The following is an 18810-nucleotide window of genomic DNA, read 5'->3' on the forward strand; positions in this document are numbered from 1 at the left end:
CAGTGAACAAAGGGTTAGTTTGCAGCTAACCTCTGTAGCTGTGGGGTAGGGCGGCTTGTTCTGTCGGCCGGCCAAACTGCACGTTACTAATGTAGCCATGGTGATGTGGTCCCGTTGTCCATCTTTCAGACTGGGAAAACTGCTCCACTCGGCGTCGTAGAGACAGGGTCTCTGCTGGGAACTCTCTGGAACACAGTTTACTTCTGTAGACCTCAGAGAGAAAAGTCAAGCAACGCTTGTACCTTAATTACCCCCGTTCATGAATGAATACCGGATACACAAAGAGCAATTCATTCCTACTTAACTTAGTGCATATGATCATGTGATTGTCTGACACTCTTGGATCCAGAGTTATGTCTGTTTGCCTGCAAAGAGACATTAGCGTGCTGTGTCCCTCCGTCCAGTTCCTCTGGGGACCTGCGTGGAAGAGGTCAGTTTGTTGCAAAAGCGGGGTTTTTATTCGGACAGTGACGTCACGGGAAGTCCGCTGTTATTCCGTTTCTGGCTGTGCTGGAAATGGGTTGATGTGATTTATTTTGAAAGTTCCAGAAACGTTCGTACTGGCCTTTCATTTTGTAACCATGGCTGGGGTCCCAACAGTGTTTTACCATAGAACAGCTAATTTTGTTTTTATTCTATGCTGAGCCATCAATTCTTAACTCTTAAACCAACTATGTCAATCCAAAGGTCACTTGTTAAATTGGAAATAGATTTTTTCTGTGTCTGTTCATAATGTCCAGCAATGTTTGTGTATTTATCCTCCAATCCACCTCTTAAGTGGAAGCATTTGGCTATTTTCACTTTGTGCTCTTTCATTAACTGGTAACATGCCCCAAGGGTAACTAGCTTTACAATTTACAGGCACTGTTGAAATATACATGCATCTTCAGAACAATAAGCTTCACAAAACAAATATCTGCAGTTACTTAAGGTCCTATTTCTCCAGTTGCTGCACCTGATTCTAGAGGAGCCAATATAGCTGACATAGAGGAGCCTTTTCCATTCCAGATCATTGAGAAGAGGCTGATAAATTCAGAAGTGGGTTCTGTCTAAAGAAGCTCATTAAAGCATGCACAGCAGAAATGCTTCCTCCCCTGTATGAGGTGACAGCTCCAATATATTAATTATTCATGCTGTCACTCAGATTCAGATGACTGTGATTTTTCTCCTCTTCTGGATCATTAATATATTTAAACACATCAGGAGTTAACAGGTGACATGGTTTGCACTCAGATCACATATTCAGACCTTCAATAATGACTGTAATTTTGAATTATTTCACTACTGCACATTCTCCATCACACACCTCATTTAAAACATGCACAATATTAGCAATAATCACAAGGTGGCAGTGTTATACAATCATTTTAGAACCTAAACTGCCTCTCTTGGAGTTCTACGCAGTAAGAGGCTGGATGTTGTTCTTTTTATCCCTGTTGTTTACAAGTTATACCTAGGAAATAGGCTTAATCCTGCCTTTTAAAAACTCATTGATTCCCACTACATCAGAGCTGCCGAGGTCCAGTGACCACTATCCATTTAAAGCTTCATGTAGAGGCAGGCCTGCTGCCAGGAGAAAACATGGTGGTTTTACTTCAGAAAGGGTAGCTATCATGAGAGATTAAACATAATTTGTGGGTTTTTGGGGGGGATTAAAAAGAAATAAATACAACAAATCATACCACCTCGGCAGAGACCATTCCCTCATTTAGCTATTTTCTGTCACTTTCTTTTACTCTCTTTCTACTCTGATCTCACAAAGCCTCTGTAGATGCTCCTGTTCAAGAGAAACTGTGGCCTCAGTCACATCTCACTTAATAAAATGGCTTGATCTGTATTTCCACGTTTTAATTAAATATCTGTTTTACTCGTCTTTGGAAGCAGTTGAGAAAAGGTGCAGCAGCACTCTGCTTTGATGAGCCCAATGGGTTTTAAACCTGTAGCCTTTTAAATTAGACAGATACATCATTACCTCTCTTCAGTATCAGCCAACTCCCTAAAACAAATGGATAATTACTCATTAAAGTGACATAAATGAAATGATAGAAACTTTAATATTACTCCCAGACTAAGATAAATGACACCTTACAATGTTAAAATGAGAGTAACTGCAGACTTGTTGAAGTAAATTATATATGAAAAAGACATTTGACAATTGTCCCATATGGGGCCAACAGCCACTTAGGAAGAGCTAATTAGGCTGATGAGAAGACATTCATGGTTTCCAGGATTCTCCCCTGTTCTTAATACCACAGCTGGCATAAGTCTTTCCCTCCAGATGACAGAAGGGATGTCATCAGAGCTGCAATGGAAAAGGTTGTGTTCTTTAACACTGCTTGCCCTTCGAATGGCCTTTCTCTCTGCTCCATCTGAACATGTCTAAATTTCTCTTTGGGCATGGACTTAAAAAAATAAACGTACATGGTTGTATTAGTTCATTTTGCAAAATAAGTTTTGATTGCTTAGAGGCATTCATCCTATTTAAGGAGGGAAAAAATATTTCAATGGTTGTATGAGGCTAAAATAGTTTTCTGAGCTTAATTTCTGCAGGGTTTTTTGAATGACCCTATTCTGGAGGACAACATTGGAAACTGGCGAGTGTCTGGTTGCAGGGCGTAGTATCAATTGCACATTAGACTTCATCCCAATCTGCAACACTGGTGAAGGTCAGGAGCATCAGATTTTTGTCCATAACTTTTACTTTTGCATCTTATTTGCCACACAGTTTTGCAGTAATACATTTTACAGCCACAAGAGGGAGAAGGGCCGACATACACACTGATATACTGTATTATCATTAATCAAAGTTAAAGAATAATATCAGTCATTGACCAAAGTGCCATTTCAAGTTTTAGTTAAGTAAGTACAATTGTTCCTATATTCAATACCCTGTAAAAGTATTCACAACCCTTTAAGTTTACATTTTGTCACATTGTCACAAATTAATACACCTACTCAAAGTAACGCATACATGTGTAAGCAAAACGTGATCCATAGTTCTTAAGATTTCATAATAAAAAAAACTGAAAGGTGTGGGGTCCATTTGTGTTCTGCACCTCTAGTCAAGACTTTGTAAAACTACATTTCCCTGCAATTATAGCTGCTAGTGTTTTGGGCTATGTCCCCACCAGTTTTGTGCATCTAAATATTGATATCTTTGTCCTTTCTTCTTTGCAAAAACTATAATCCCAGTCAGGTTGCAATTTTCAAGTCTTGCCAAAGATTCTTAAATGGGTTAGGGTCTGCTGCTAGAAGTTGAACCTCTGCCTCAGCCTCAAAGCTCAAAGCTACAAACAAACCACACCGAGCTAGCGTTAGGAGACAGCGTTTTTATTGAGAGGATGTTTGTCTGCTGCTGTGTCTGAGGAGCCAGTGTCTGCAGCTCTAAAGCTTCTTCTTTAGGCCAATACAGAATTAAGGAGGGATTAAAATATTCATCTCAACAACCCATAGCTGATGCAAATCTGAATACCACTAAGGTCTTCTCAAATTACATACGGGGCGAGAATTATTGACTCAAGCAGGAAAATGAGCCCTGTTGATTCATCATCTCCCACCACCTATGTCATAGGTTTATATCAGGCCATAATTGTACGGCCAGCTTAGGCCAGGAGTTATTAAAGGGTAAAAATAAATAAATTATTTTAGCAATTAGTTCGCTGCTCCAATTTTCTCAACGTACATTTACTGAGCTCTCAGATAATAGACAAGAGACACTGCAAATAGTTTGGGGAAAAAAGATATATAACTTAGTTTCAACCTTGAAGAGAAGAGAAGAGAAGAGAAGAGAAGAGAAGAGAAGAGAAGAGAAGAGAAGAGAAGAGAAGAGAAGAGAAGAGAAGAGAAGAGAAGAGAAGAGAAGAGAAGAGAAGAGAAGAGAAGAGAAGAGAATCTACAATTTAAACGGTCATGAAAATAAAGAGACCCATTAAGTGAGAAAAGCATTCTAAAACTTTTGATCGGTAGTGTATGTTTGTGCATAAAAAACAACAACAGACTATTTACAAGAATTGGAAAATCTGTGCAAATTACAGGATTTTAAACAATTATTGAGCTTGTTGAGAGCAATGTCGGTTAAAACGTCTAACAGCAACTGGGAGGACAAACTGCTGCTCCAACGAACTACACCATGGAAGCATCACAGTCAAAAAGGGTCTGAAGGAGCGCCCCCTGCCCTCCAAAATGTCTCCGTCTCCCTAGAAGGTAGAATCTGCTCTGACCCTTCCTGTAAAGAGCATCAGTGTTGTGACTCCATTCCAGCTCATTGTTCAGGTGAATATCCAGGTACTTAGAAGAGTCCAGCATCTTAACAACAGTTCCCTGGATGTTCACCAGTGTGGCTAATTTAGACTATTAAGCCTCTTTTGTTTTGCTCTGATAATCTCATCCATCTGCTTGTAAGATCTAGATGATATTCATGCGTTTGAAGGTTAACGTTTAATATCTTCCAGTACTCAATGGTTTTCTCCATATAGAAAGAGCACCATTTTTAAATGAATAATTCTGGTTTTGTGACCAGATGACTATTGTAGGTCATCTGATATGTGGCCAACACATGTAGCTATTCAGCCAATAAATAAACCCAGTTTATCCACTTCTTAAAGATTAATAAAACATAAATAGTTTAATTTCTTATCTAAACATAAAAATGTCAGCTTATCCCCTTATGTAGCATTATTGCTTGTTTGGGAATGTTTTGATAACTGTCTCGCCATTCTAATAAATCATTCACAAAATCATCACGGTTATGGCACCTAAAAAAAGTTAGCTCTGCCTCAGGACATTCACCTCCACATCCAATAAAACAAGAGGTTGGATTTTGTTTTACAAGAAGGAATCATTTATAAATGTCAGACAGTGGGGGACCATTTATTTCACAAAGCGTCTTTCATTCATTTCTCCCTGAGCGGCAAATAGGAGCCACAGAGCCCTTCGGGACTAGGGGACTGTTTGCTGTAGCTAGCAGCCATACTCTGAAAGTCATTCATCAGAACCGTTTCCTCCTCTCCCAAACTCTTCCCAGCCCAGCTGTCATGATGCTGCCAAGATGAATTAGCAGTGTCATCCTGTGCTTTTCTAGTGCAGGCAGGGATCCTCTTATTCTCCCATGGGCAGTCCACATAAATCTGGTGGTCCTGCCACACTCGCACTCACTGTGAAGTTAACATGCATTTCATCTTAGCAAATAATTTCTGTTCGTCATGAACAATAATGCAAACAATAACTAACAAACCTAGGAAAAACTTGAATTCTGTTCTTTTTTTGCATTTTCCCAGTGACACTTTAAAAAAATAATGCAATGGTGCTTCATAATATTTTATCAGACTATTTACTTTTTAAAGAAAGTACTGAATGTTTTATTTAAGACACGAAACATAATGACTCAGATTAGTCACCATAAAGTGGACAATTTGTAACATTAATGGGCAGTTTCGATCAATAATGCTGAAACAAACTTGGAACTTTCATCTAAGGCCACTTTACAAGAAAAACCCAGATCCAATTCATATGCAGTTATAAAAAAAACTATGTAAATAAACCAATCCAATACAACCCAATATTAAAGACATATTCAGGTGTAATGACATGGAATGAAAATTGGTAGTTATCTATCTAAAGATGAGAAGTTGTGCATCAAGTCATAGACTTTGCAGCAGTCCCTCCTCCTGAGCAAGCAAGTAGCGACATTGAAAAGGAATGAGTCCTTTATAAGAGGAAGGAACAGTATGAACAGCTATCTGCTGAGGCTGACCAGGGGTTAAAAGGACGAGCCAAATTCACAGCTGGTCCCTGATGAAGACTATGAGCAGACACAACCGATTAGAGGTGAGCAACTCTAGTCCTCAAGGGCTGATTCCCTGAAGGTTTCAGATGTGATCTTGGCTGAACTGCCTCCTCAGCATGTCATGCTAATGAACCATTCATTTGATTCTGGTGTGTTAAATAAGGGCAACATCTAATACATGCAGGACACCAGACCTTGCCTTTGGACATTACTGCAACAGATCAAAGGTTTTGGGACATAAAGGTTACCTTTTGCAAGAGTCCTGATATAAAAGAAACTAGCTTAGTTAGAGTTTATTGGTTTTTCCTGCTTAAAAATCTCTGCCAGATTTCTGATAATAAGGCGCCACCAGGAGTGCTCAGGGACAGATTTTATTTTTATTTAACTTGCATTTCATTTACAAAGATAACCATGCTCAACTTTAGTTTGTTGTTACATATCTTCAGTCTCTATAAACAGCTGATTTGAGCTAACATAAATGTCATATTGTAACATTTTATTATATCATCACTGTCCTTGTGGTCATCAAAATGGTACTAAAGGGCATAGAAAGTCCACTATCTCATAAATAGTCCAAATAGTTGTATAAATGCTGCAGTCTTACTGTCAAGTCAACCGAAGTTAGTCTGTTTTTTTTTTTCAGTCTCACCCATCTGATCCTCTTTTAACCTAGCTTCTGAGCAACATTTTCAGATTCTTTTTACAGTTGTTTGGCACTTAGCTGATGCAGTATTAAATTCAGCCTTACAGCGTGGCAGTTTGAGAAGCTGTCGTAGAAATGGCCTTTGTGACATATGTCCCTAAGAGCAGATTATGTACACAATTATCCTCAAAATTGTCTCTGTAAATCACTATCTGCTCTTCTGTCAGTCCCTCGCAGTCACTGGATCCTGCCTGGTGCTGCTGCCTGTGCCTCCAGCCTCTTTCTCCTTCTTTTGCACTCTGCTCAGCCTCCTCCTCTCCTTCTCTCACTTTTTTTTCTTCTTTGTGGACGCTTTGGCGCCAACATTCCCAGAGGGAGACAGAAGAGACAGCAGCAGTCAAGTGAAGCAGAGGCAATGCAAAGATCACAGAACAAGAGAATGAAGAAGACAGGTTGGAGGAAAGAACAAAGGTGTATGGAAAGAGAGTCTACTTTTAATAAAAAGAACACGTGAAGGATAATGGAAAGATAAAGGGGAGTACATTATGTTTATTCCCTTGCACACAGGGAACTGTGATGAAATCAGTGAGGAGTAATGGAACTATGTGAGTTAATGATAGAGCTCAAAGTACAAAGACTGATTATTGCAGCGACTTCAGGAGACAAGCCGCTGAGAGGCTGAAGTTGGGCCGTTCCTTGTCTGACGTGCTCTTCATAGAAAAAAAAAGAATCCACTAAGGTCAAAAGTAAATGCCTTTTAATTTCGGTATTAAGGAAAAATTATCAACTTAGAATAACGTGTCCAAAAATATGACTTAACGAATACAAATCTCAAAGATCTCGATTGTTAGCGGTGAACAAAAAATACAGCGCCCACACACCCCCTCTCCTCTCTCCTGACACTCAGGCAGGTGGGTTAATATGCCCAATCCCACTGAACTCCGCCCATCTCCAGTTGACCCACACATTAACAAACGTACAGCAACAAAAAATATAAACAACAATTCCAAATCCAAAAAATTAAACATCTTACAAAGCAGCCCAATTTCATTTATGGCTCCTACACTGATGTTTGGATGGAGATCAAGAGGTGAGTTGGTGGAAATGTCCTCTATAAAGTGTATAGTACTACATAACAAGCTTTCGTCACCTTTGTCCAATTTGGACTTCGAATGAAAGTTTAATTCATTTCTTATGGTGCCTCAAAGCCAAAGTGCTTCATAAACAAACCTTCTGATATCAGGTGATTCCATCAGACTTGGAGAAGAGCCTTTCTTACCCATCATCACAGCCACATTTATCATAACGTATTATATATTCACATTTACACATTTCTTCTCTTATTCCGTTTTAAGATATAAAAAACATAGACAAACCTATTTCCATAAAACTGTGATTGCAGCCCCTGGAGCTTACCTAGGCCAAAGATTTTGTGAAATAACTGTTATCTTACAGCCTTGCCTTTCTGAGATGGGCAAGGATATACATACAACAAGCCCAGTAACTAAAGGCAAGTGCTTTTCTATACCCCTTGAACTTTTCTCACATTTTGTCATGTTACAATCACAGACTTCACTGTATTATGTTGCAATTTTATTGTTGTTATTGGACAAAGTCCGCTGAGTCTAAACGCTTTTTTATGGCACTGTACCGGTATTTTTTGTGCCACATATTTTATTTTATAATATAACCGGGTGTGGTATATCCTGAACTTTCCCAAGAGGCTTTAGTGTATAAAAGAATCCAGGGACAAGATAAAACTGATGGGAAATGCCTGAGGGTGACCTTATTGAAACAGTACTGCCGAAAGTAAAAATGTTGAGAACACTCTCACTTGAGTCAAACACGGATCTTTCTCGTGAAAATGCTTATTTTAAACCCCCATACATATTCCCCCTGAATGCATCACATTGTTTGTTGGCTGATGAGGAGAATCTTCACGTCCCGCTAAAGTTGTTTGCAAAGTTGTAAGCAAGAAAAAAGGGAACAAGTTATAATACCTGCATAAGGCACGTAAAGACTGCTCATGTGTAAACGTATCAATGAATCGAGAAATCCGACTGAACCTTAGCTATTTTGCAAAAAAGAATGGACAAGAATTTCAGTCTATAGATGTGCAAAGCTGGAAGAGACACGCCTGCATGGTGAAAATCATTGTGAAAATAAAAAAACTCTAAACCTGTTCTTAGTTTACTTCAAAATATTGTTAAAAGCTCATCTTGTTCTTTGGAAACGATTATAATTAATGGCCTCGTCTCGTGAGCTTAATGTGTTGCTAGCCCCCTGCATAACATGGATTTTTTTTAAATGGAAAGCAGGTAACTCATACCCACTTTAAACCTACTGACTATGGTAGCCACTACCTCTTATTCCAACCGTTAGACATGTATTAATTAGTTTGTGCTAGGCTACAGTGTAAAGTGTTGTACAATAAGGAAAATATGTACTGTCTGTAGATAGTAACATGTGCTTTCATAGTGTGAAAAACAATACTTCTTATTGCATTTTAATGCTGTTTTCTATTTCCAGCAGTTGATCACTATGAAGGTCTAATAATGGAACATAAAAGACACGTTTTTCTAATAAAACTAAATAATTAAACGTGTTCCTAGAAAAACTTAATATTACTAAAACGATAGTGTTTCCAGTGGAGTAAGTTTGAAATACATCACCTTGAATGTATGATTAATATTACTGCAGAAAAATTTTATATCGATGCAAACAGTACAGATGTAGCTATATGGGCTGCACTGTATTAAATAATGCACATTTTCCTCTCGTTCACATTTAAAAAAGCCATCAGTCTCCTACCTCTTAGATATATGCTATCACCATCAGTTTAAAAAAGATTGGGATATGGATGTTTTTCAAGCTTTCTTGTGTTTAGTCTCCAGTATGAAACAGGGATGTCAGCCTTGGAGAAACTATATACTGGATGCTTAAAGATGTAGTCCCCTTATGTTTTGCTAAAATGACTGATAAGATTTGACTCCAAGTGGAAGCGTTTAAATAACTCTGCTCATCGGGGTCTTTTCATTTATCTTCACTCTGATTTTAAACATTCACTGCTTCGCTGACCTGGCTGATTGAAACTGAAGTCTTTCATTCTCATTTAGATTAACTGTCAGGGCAGAAATGCAGCTATCACACAGCGATGTGCTGATCACTCTCCCTCACATTAGCTCCCAGTGATCAACCAGCTAATACTCTGTGATATTTTATGGCCTGTGATGGATATTCATGACATAGCTTTGCAAAAGATACTGACATTTGTGGACAGAAAATAATTATGTAGATATACCCTGTTTGGTTTTATTGAAGGGCCGCAGACAAGTTAGTAAAATTGTTTTAACAATAATCTAAATCTTCGTGTTCAACCGTAAGGATTTCTTCCCAAGTTCTACCAATAAAATGACTAAACAACAGAAAACAGAATCTGAATCAGTTTTATTCACCAAGTGTGTGCACACAAACAAGGAACTTGACTTCGCTTTCCACTTTGCTCTCGAGATATACTAAATATAAACATATAAGAAGGGAAATAAAAATAAAAGTGATTTTGTAAATATGTACAGGACAGACCAAAAGTTTGGACACACCTTCTCATTCAAAGAGTTTTCTTTATTTTCATGATTATGAATATTGTAGCTTCACATTGAAGGCATCAAAACTATGAATTAACACATGTGGAATTATATAATGAACAAAAAAGTGTGAAACAACTGAAAATATGTCTTATATTCTAGGTTCTTCAAAGTAGCCACCTTTTGCTTTGATTACTGCTCCGCACACTCTTGGCATTCTGTTGATGAGCTTCAAGAGGTAGTCACCTGAAATGGTTTTCCAACAGTCTTGAAGGAGTTCTCAGAGATGCTTAGCACTTGTTGGCCCTTTTGCCTTCACTCTGCGGTCCAGCTCACCCCAAACCATCTCGATTGGGTTCAGGTCCGGTGACTGTGGAGGCCAGGTCATCTGGCGCAGCACCCCATCACTCTCCTTCTTGGTCAAATAGCCCTTACACAGTCTGGAGGTGTGTTTGGGGTCATTGTCCTGTTGAAAAATAAATGATGGTCCAACTAAACGCAAACCGGATGGAATAGCATGCCGCTGCAAGATGCTGTGGTAGACATGGTGGTTCAGTATGCCTTCAATTTGGAATAAATCCCCAACATTGTCACCAGCAAAGCTCCATGCTTCACGGTGGGAACCAGGCATGTAGAGTCCGTCCGTTCACCTCTTCTGCGCTGCACAAAGACACGGTGGTTGGAACCAAAGATCTCAAATTTGGACTCATCAGACCAAAGCACAGATTTCCACTGGTCTAATGTCCATTCCTTGTGTTCTTTAGCCCAAACAAGTCTCTTCTGCTTGTTGCCTGTCCTCAGCAGTGGTTTCCTAGCAGCTATTTTACCATGAAGGCCTGATTCACACAGTCTCCTCTTAACAGTTGTTCTAGAGATGTGTCTGCTGCTAGAACTCTGTGTGGCATTGACCTGTTCTCTAATCTGAGCTGCTGTTAACCTGCGATTTCTGAGGCTGGTGACTCGGATGAACTTATCATCCGCAGCAGAGGTGACTCTTGGTCTTCCTTTCCTGTGTCGGTCCTCATGTGAGCCAGTTTCTTTGTAGCGCTTGATGGTTTTTGCAACTGCATTTGGGGACACTTTCAAAGTTTTCCCAATTGTTCGGACTGACTGACCTTCATTTCTTAAAGTAATGATGGCCACTCGTTCTTCTTTACTTAGCTGCTTTTTCCTTGCCATAATACAAATTCTGACAGTCTATTCAGTAGGACTATCTGCTGTGTACTGTATGCACCTCCTGCACAACACAACTGATGGTCCCAACCCCATTTATAAGGCTTGAAATCCCACTTATTAAACCTGACAGGGCACACCTGTGAAGTGAAAAACCATTTCAGGTGACTACTTCTTGAAGCTCATCAACAGAATGCCAAGAGTGTGCGGAGCAGTAATCAAAGTAAAAGGTGACTACTTTGAAGACCTTGAATATAAGACATATTTTCATTTGTTCACACTTTTTTGTTCAGTATATAATTCCACATGTGTTAATTCATAGTTTTGATGGCTTCAGTGTGAAGCTACAATATTCATAGACATGAAAATAAAGACAACTCTTTGAATGAGAAGATGTGTCCAAACTTTTGGTCTGTACTGTATATATACAGTGTTTTTTTTCCAAAAGAGAAGGACTTGGTTGAATTATTAAATATGCCTGGTATCAATCTGGGTACCCTGACAATAAAGTGTTCATCAAAGAAACAGCCTCTGGTTTTTGCAAATAACCCTCTGTAGCAACGACCTGAAGGTTAAAATATACACAGTTTGTGTCCAGGATGCATGGGGTAAATGGACTGAGCTTATATAGCGCCTTTCCAGTCATACAGACCACTCAAAGCACCCAATTGCACTAACAAACACTCACAAATTCATACACCGATATGCAGATTGGTAGGCAACTTGAGGTTAAGTGCACATCAACGTATGGCAGGAGGAAGCTGGAATGAAACCCACAACCTTCTGATTGCAAGACAACTACTCTTCCTACTGAGCCACAGTCGCCTACGGGGTCTGCAGAGATGTTAGCTGACCTGATCTGATCATCCTCTCTGCAGAACTAATTGTTTGTTGGACTTTGGACCTGTCCTGTTTAGTGGATGAGTCAAACCACACATAGATGGATGAACAGAGGACAGACTAAATAATGGCAGTGTAGAAGATGACCAGCAGCTCCTGTGGAAGGTTGCTGCAGGAAGTATAGTCTTTGAGAAAGGTGATATAGGAACCAATAGTGATTCATAGTCGACACAGTGTTATTGAGGGAGGCAGTGTGGGGGGTGTTCTCTGGAGGTCCACCATTATTCTCACTGTCTTGAGCTGGTTAAGCTCCAGATGGTTCTGATCACATAGTGGACCAGCCAATCCACCTCCTGTCTGTATGCAGACTCATCATTGTCCTGGATCAGACCCATGACAGTAGTGTCATCTGCAAACTTCAGGAGTTTCACAGACAGGTCCACTGAGATGAAGAGAGGAGTGGGTGAGAGACATTTTTGCAGTCTTAAATGAAAAACGAAAAGCTATAATAAAGTAATCTCAAGCTTGTGTTTCCCTTAAAATCAACTACTTTAGCATGGCTGACCTCGAAGTTCGTTGCATAATTCTATAAAACAAGATTTTTTAATTATCACATCTTCTACAGAGATCTGTATTTTAATGCCAAGTACTAATAAAGAAGTTGCATTTTATGTGATCTGCCATCTGTATCTCCATATTCACTTGTTTTCCAATCAGCACTAAGGGATATTTAAAAAATGCTGTCTTTCATTAATTCAGTGGAAGATTCAGGACCTCTTTCAGAAATCAAACAATAGAACAGGATGTTCATTACTGCCACAGCTGCTTTGGTAATAATAAACTAAAGATATGTGCCTAAGGTCCCCAAACAAATATCCGTGCTTGTTTTCATAATAGGTTCATTAGTGCAAATCTTTAACCGCGGTTTTTAGAGCAGCATACATTTGTTATTCTGTTGTTGTTGTTACACTTGTTGTGGGATTGTGCTTGTCTGTCAGGCAAGTACATCATTATCCCTTCACCCAGATGGATTAGCTTGTTGCACAGTGCCTCTCCTCTGATATGTCTCTCTCTTGATGAGGTGGCCGGGGAAATGGGGGCTGAACAAATGCTGTTAAATGCCACAAGTGTCAGGATCCGTCTCCAGTGAATTCTGATACAACACCCATCACATTATCTGAGATACATTACATTCAGCTATAGATAAATCAAACTATTGAAAGCAGTTCTGTTTGAGCCATAAAAAAACAGAACTTGGTCTCAATTTCTTACTGAATTCAGACAATCTTTTCTTGATTGCCTGGTGGTAATTTTGACGGTGATGTCTCACTGAGATGCAGTCAAGGACCAGTGGTTGAGCACCCATTCTCCGTGACAGATTGACTTATTAAAATATAAGTAATAACCTCAGAGGAAGTCTTTTAATAAGCTCTTAGGGGACATTGTGATGGGCGCAGAGGCATACTGGCACCAGGAGCAGTCTGCTTCTTGTTCCAACCCAGAAACATAGAAAGAAATCTAACTTCTTTAGATGACTGTGGTCAGCTGAGCATAGTTTTTCTCAGGGACAGAACACTTGGACAACAAATCTGGTCTTGTCTTACATAGGCAGCTTTTGTAAACGTATTGTTCCTGTTGAAAACTACAAAACACTTTTATACGTAAATTAGCACCTCGCCTCTTACCAGCCTCAATATTTAACCCACTTGTATTTAATGCTGCTCTTAATGTTTCTTAGGAGTCCGAACTTGGATATGGGAATGACAATACATACGATTTGAGCCTGTTTGTTGTTGGATGCTGAAAACAAGTATGATTTTCATATTGTTGTGATCAATACAAGCTTAACAGCCTATTTTCCTCTCTTCTATGCAATCAGCCACCAAAGGAAGAGGTCGTGCAGTACTATGTGGGCCAAAACAAATTCCTTGTATGTCCAAAAACGTACTTGGCAATAAAGCTTTTCTGATTCTGATTCTGAATCTGATGAGATTTAGCTGTTAGAGGTGCAAATAAGCAGTTTATTCCTGTAACTTTGACAACGTTTCAAATGTGCTGCAGGTATAAATGTTGATGTTGTACTTGGAAATTCCAACTTCTGTGTCCAAACACACTGTCAAAATAAGGTGAGATCTTGCCATGTAATCCATGCTGCATTTAGTGTGCTCACAATTAACCCCATGAAAGTTATAACAAAAATATCCTTATGTGTGGTGTGTGCAATGTTCTTATAATCAAGCTGGGAAACTGGAGAGGCATGTATGGAGCCATGAATTATCTGTCTTATGTTTTCTTAAGCAAAAGTATAAACAATTATATCAGGAATGATGTCTGATGATTCTATATTTTTGTATGTAATGAATGAAGGTTAGTTAATGATTATACCTTTCACATGTAATGAATAAAGTTAGTAGATAGTAAATTAAAAGATGTATGATAGAAATGTGGTTAAGAACTGGAAAATGAAGTGATGTGATGATTTTGAAACAATGTTTTAAAAGCTAAATATTGAAAGCTGAGAGATGACATGTACAACACTGTACAAGGTTAAAATTGTTAAAAATGTATCATGGACCCGAGTATAACATTTGGTGGTGCAAAGCTAATCTATAACCTCTAAAATACACAGTTTCTATGACTATGACTAACTCTCCTGTGGTTATTGTAAATCAAATCAGTGAATAAAAAGTTGTGGCAGATGTAATTTAAAATCTCCTCATTTGGTCTCTTAGAGAGACTTCCATCAACCTGTTTTATTGAAAAAGGAGTCGAGTAGTCAAAGAGACAATTTGGAGAGACAACTTAATATATTTACACTAAATTAAATAGTGATCATGCTGACATTATGTTCCTTTTTATTACTGGCAAAAAAGAAGACTAAAGACTTTCAAACAGCTAGAATTAATAACAGAAATGTCTTTATTTGCACTATTTTAGTCTGATCATAGCTTACTTATGGTAGATGCAAAATGTTTGGATTTTTTTAAGAAACACACCAAATAAATAAAACAAAACTTTTGTTCCGGTTTGATATTGAAGGCAGAAAAGCTTCGGATGTGGCAGAATCAGAGATAATTTAATGGATGACGGCTTGATGTCTCTAACTGTATCAGACAAGGTAGACAACCATATAGAAAAGTTATTTTTAAGTTTTAGCCTGTAGGATTTAGACACTTACCTGATGATAACTGTGCATAATTATCAGGATTATCCCAAACATAAATGTGATTTTATTTTTGCCAGCCTGCTTGAGTTTGATGACTGTTGTTTGTTTCACTTTAAATTAACAAATACTCAGCTTTTCACTTTAATTTGCTTAATACTTTTTAAAAAGCCTTTTCTGTTTCTTCTGTCATTGTCTTCACATCTCTTAGCAATTTGCCACATTTCTGTATGGAGTGAGAAGACAGAAAACGTTGATTTTCTAAGTACTTCTTATTCATGATTTCTTCCTCAGCTCATTCATGCTGTTTCACTCTCAAATGTTTTTTTTTTCCTCTTTCATGCACGAAGCAATAAGCCCAAACTCTCAGTTTAAAAAGTGGAGCAGACACTTTGCAATAGCCCTGCATTCCAGCTCCTACTCTTAAATCTTTGTGTGTGCTGATGACCAACCAAGCATGAGCCACAGCTTGACCAAAAACCCCAAGAGTGAAATTGTTTTTGCAGACATTTTGTCAACGGTGCATAAATTCTGACAGAAGCTCCACCCTCAATACAACCAAACATGGGTGCAGCAGTCAAAAAACACCCAGTAAATTAAAGGGTGGCTTAGGGTATTTAGACATCATCACACAAAATGCATCACAGGAGTTTTATTAATTTCCCAGCGGCATCTTGACCTTTCTGTTTTCCTTCTGACATTACACGTTTGACTGAAATACATTAGTCAGTTCTTGAATGCCAGCTTTACATACTGTTCATGTGAGTGTGAAAGATGCAGCCCAGAGATTCAGTTTGAGTAGAATGAGCAATGTAACTGGTGGCACTATCCTGCAGCAGACTACATCCCATCTACTAATAACCTCTGTAATGTAAGTGTTAAACACTGAGTGAGATTAGAAAATGTGAAGCTTGCAGGAGTTAAGGTGCATGTGCACCCAGAGCTATTTAGGTGTGTCATGGAGTTGAAAAGGAAGACAAATGATATGCAGTTACTGAGCCAAGAGATTTTAGATGACAAACTGCATTAATCATATTCAACAAAGGTCTATGGGTGCATCTCATCGAAAACCTCACTCATTTCAGTAATTCAATTGAATTTTATATAGATTCCACTCAGATTAATTTTATTCAAGTATTGGTTTATTTCTGTTAATTCTGATGGTCAACTTATGCCTAATGAAGAATATTAGAATATTATATCAGACAAATGAAAAAGGATATTTTATTTAATATTTAATGTATTTTTATGTGCACTCAATGCACGGTTGGGGCTACTTTTTCATGAATTAGTATATGAGTATTTAAGCGCTGCCTGCACCACAGCTGAGGTGTTAAAGAAAGCCAATGTTATTTTAATAACGGCCCTCTGTGCATCTGAAATGTTAGCTCTGGTGTTTTCCTCTTGAAAAAAAAACCTCAGAGACTTTCCATCGTATTTAGGTCAGGGCTCTGTTAGGCTTTGGTATTTTGGCAGTATGGACAGGTGAAAATAAAATCTCCACAAAGCCTGTCAGCAGAATGTCGCATGAAGTGTTGTAAACATTTAGACAGCTGTGTTGACTGGATAAAACGAAGAGGCAGGAGATATGGCCAGTTTCACCTGTAATGACCTTTTGTGGCTTGTGGAGGGTGTGAATGACTGCTGTCTCCTGGACAGATTTCAAGGCCTTGACCGTATTGGCCATGTGCACAACATAACATCTGTGTCAAAAATGTCCTTTTATTGGTCTCTTGTAATAGTACAATTTTCTGAGAATGTGAATAATGTGTTTTCATTAGCTGTAAGCCATAATCACAAGAAACTAAAGAAATAAGCGCCTGAAAAATATCAGTCTATATGAGCTTCAATTTTTGAGCTGTATTACCGAACGCACATTTCGATTATATTCTAATGTATTAGGATGTATGTCTTTGTGTGTTTGTGTGCGGACATGATTGTGAAGACTGTGGTTGGAGGGTGATGTGAGAATATTATAATTTGGGAAGCGGGAAGGATGAACGTGCACTGAAAAGTGATTGTGTGATTTTAACCAAATCTGTCGTCTTTTTGGAATTTATTGTTAGTGTTTAACTGCTTGTAATTTAGATGAAATAATCCCCCTGACTCCTGTTGCTGCAGATTAGCGCACTGGATCATTCTGACTAACTTCACTTGCCCCTCCCGGACATGCTTAGGGAGCGCTGCCAAAATACTCCCCCATCACCGCCTCAAGCTGCTGCTCAGTGCTTGAGAGGACCAAGAGAAGCTGCGTGCGCTTCAGTCTCTCCTCTTTTAAAATCTCTGCCAAACGGCATCCTTCTGAGTGCGCAAAGACGACTCCTGGCTCATTCGCCCTGACCACGGCGGGACCGATGTTGAGTGTGCGCACCAGCGTTTCCCGAAAATGTGCCCGTCCTCTGGATCCAAGCCGAGCCCGGGTTCTCTCACCGAAGCAGGGAAACTCTTCCTGAAACACACAACCTTGCACGGCTTGAGGCACATCTTCCTCAGCGGCTCATACCCGCGGAGAGTTGCGTGGCTTCTGGCGTTCTTGGCGGCCGTGGCTCTGTTCTTCGCCTGGTCCTCCAACAGAGTGCGGTACCTGCTCTCTTCGCCTATGTACACCAAGGCGCACATGGTGTACGCCAAGCGACTGGTTTTCCCGGCCGTCACCATCTGCAACCAGAACCTGCTGCTGCCTCGGCGCATGAAGAAGACAGACATATTCAGCTCGGGAAGGTGGCTGGGGCTTTTGGAGAAGGAGCCTGACTCCCCCAACTTGCAGGTCTCCCCCGCTGCCAAAGAGGCGCTTCTGACTCTATTGGGTGACGGCGGCGAGAGCGCCAGGAGCGAGCCGCCCTGGCTTTCACGGATTTTGGACTTCAAAAACTTCCTTCCTCCTCCTTTGGAGTCCCAGCCGAGCATGAGGCAGCTGCTGGACCGACTGGGACATCAGCTGGAGGAGATGCTGCTGTACTGTCGGTACCAGGGAGAGCTGTGTGGGCCGCGTAATTTCAGCACCGTGAGTGTGTTCCCTGAGTCTTTCTATATGTTTTAACTTCCTCGTATTTCCAACAGGTTGATGTATGTTTTAGAGAGTGATCCAATCCTTTATTTATCTCCTTAAGACCAGGTCTTAATAATTACCTGTCAGAATATTTGATGTGTCCTAAGAATATCTGCTTCGTGAATTTGATGTGAACATATAATCAGCAGAGTGGAGCGCATTCCTCTGCCCTGACGTTTTATGTATCAGTAATTTAATTATAATAAATTTTATTTATATACATACCCCTCTACAGATTGATGCTGAGTCCTGCATTATATCATAATTATGAGTTAAATCCAAATTTACATCTGCTTTGAATGACTTGTAACAATTAACGTGTTTTTATGTATATACATAGATCTTCTTTTATTATTTTCTGTCATTTTTCCTGTTTTCTTGATGATAATAATAAACACTGTTGACATTTTAATTTTAAAATGTTTGAAGGGGGTGTATTTTATTTGGAGGTGATAGAAGAACATAAAATAACACCTGTGGTCTACTGTCAGGCAGCCCCTGCTCTGCCAGGATCAATCTGTGTACAACCCTGTGCTCACACAGCCCAATCTGCCTATAATGTAGACTTTTTGA

At 39.3% G+C, this 18810-nt stretch overlaps 1 protein-coding gene across 3 annotated transcripts in view; it reads left to right on the forward strand.

Moving 5' to 3' along the window:
• The window catches only part of asic1b (acid-sensing (proton-gated) ion channel 1b), a 238420-nt gene that overhangs the window by 172694 nt on the left and 46916 nt on the right, over positions 1-18810 (forward strand). The window contains exon 1 of one of the 3 annotated variants that reach the window (XM_047347857.1): positions 17390-18192. The exons of the other annotated variants lie outside the window; for them this stretch is intronic. Coding sequence (XP_047203813.1) covers positions 17575-18192 — 618 coding nt within the window. The 5' untranslated portion in view covers positions 17390-17574. Of the gene's footprint in view, positions 1-17389; positions 18193-18810 lie in introns of those variants that run through there. 3 annotated transcript variants of the gene reach the window in all.

The sequence above is a fragment of the Girardinichthys multiradiatus genome, chromosome 20 (assembly GCF_021462225.1).
Source record: "Girardinichthys multiradiatus isolate DD_20200921_A chromosome 20, DD_fGirMul_XY1, whole genome shotgun sequence".
Classification (NCBI taxonomy): domain Eukaryota; kingdom Metazoa; phylum Chordata; class Actinopteri; order Cyprinodontiformes; family Goodeidae; genus Girardinichthys; species Girardinichthys multiradiatus.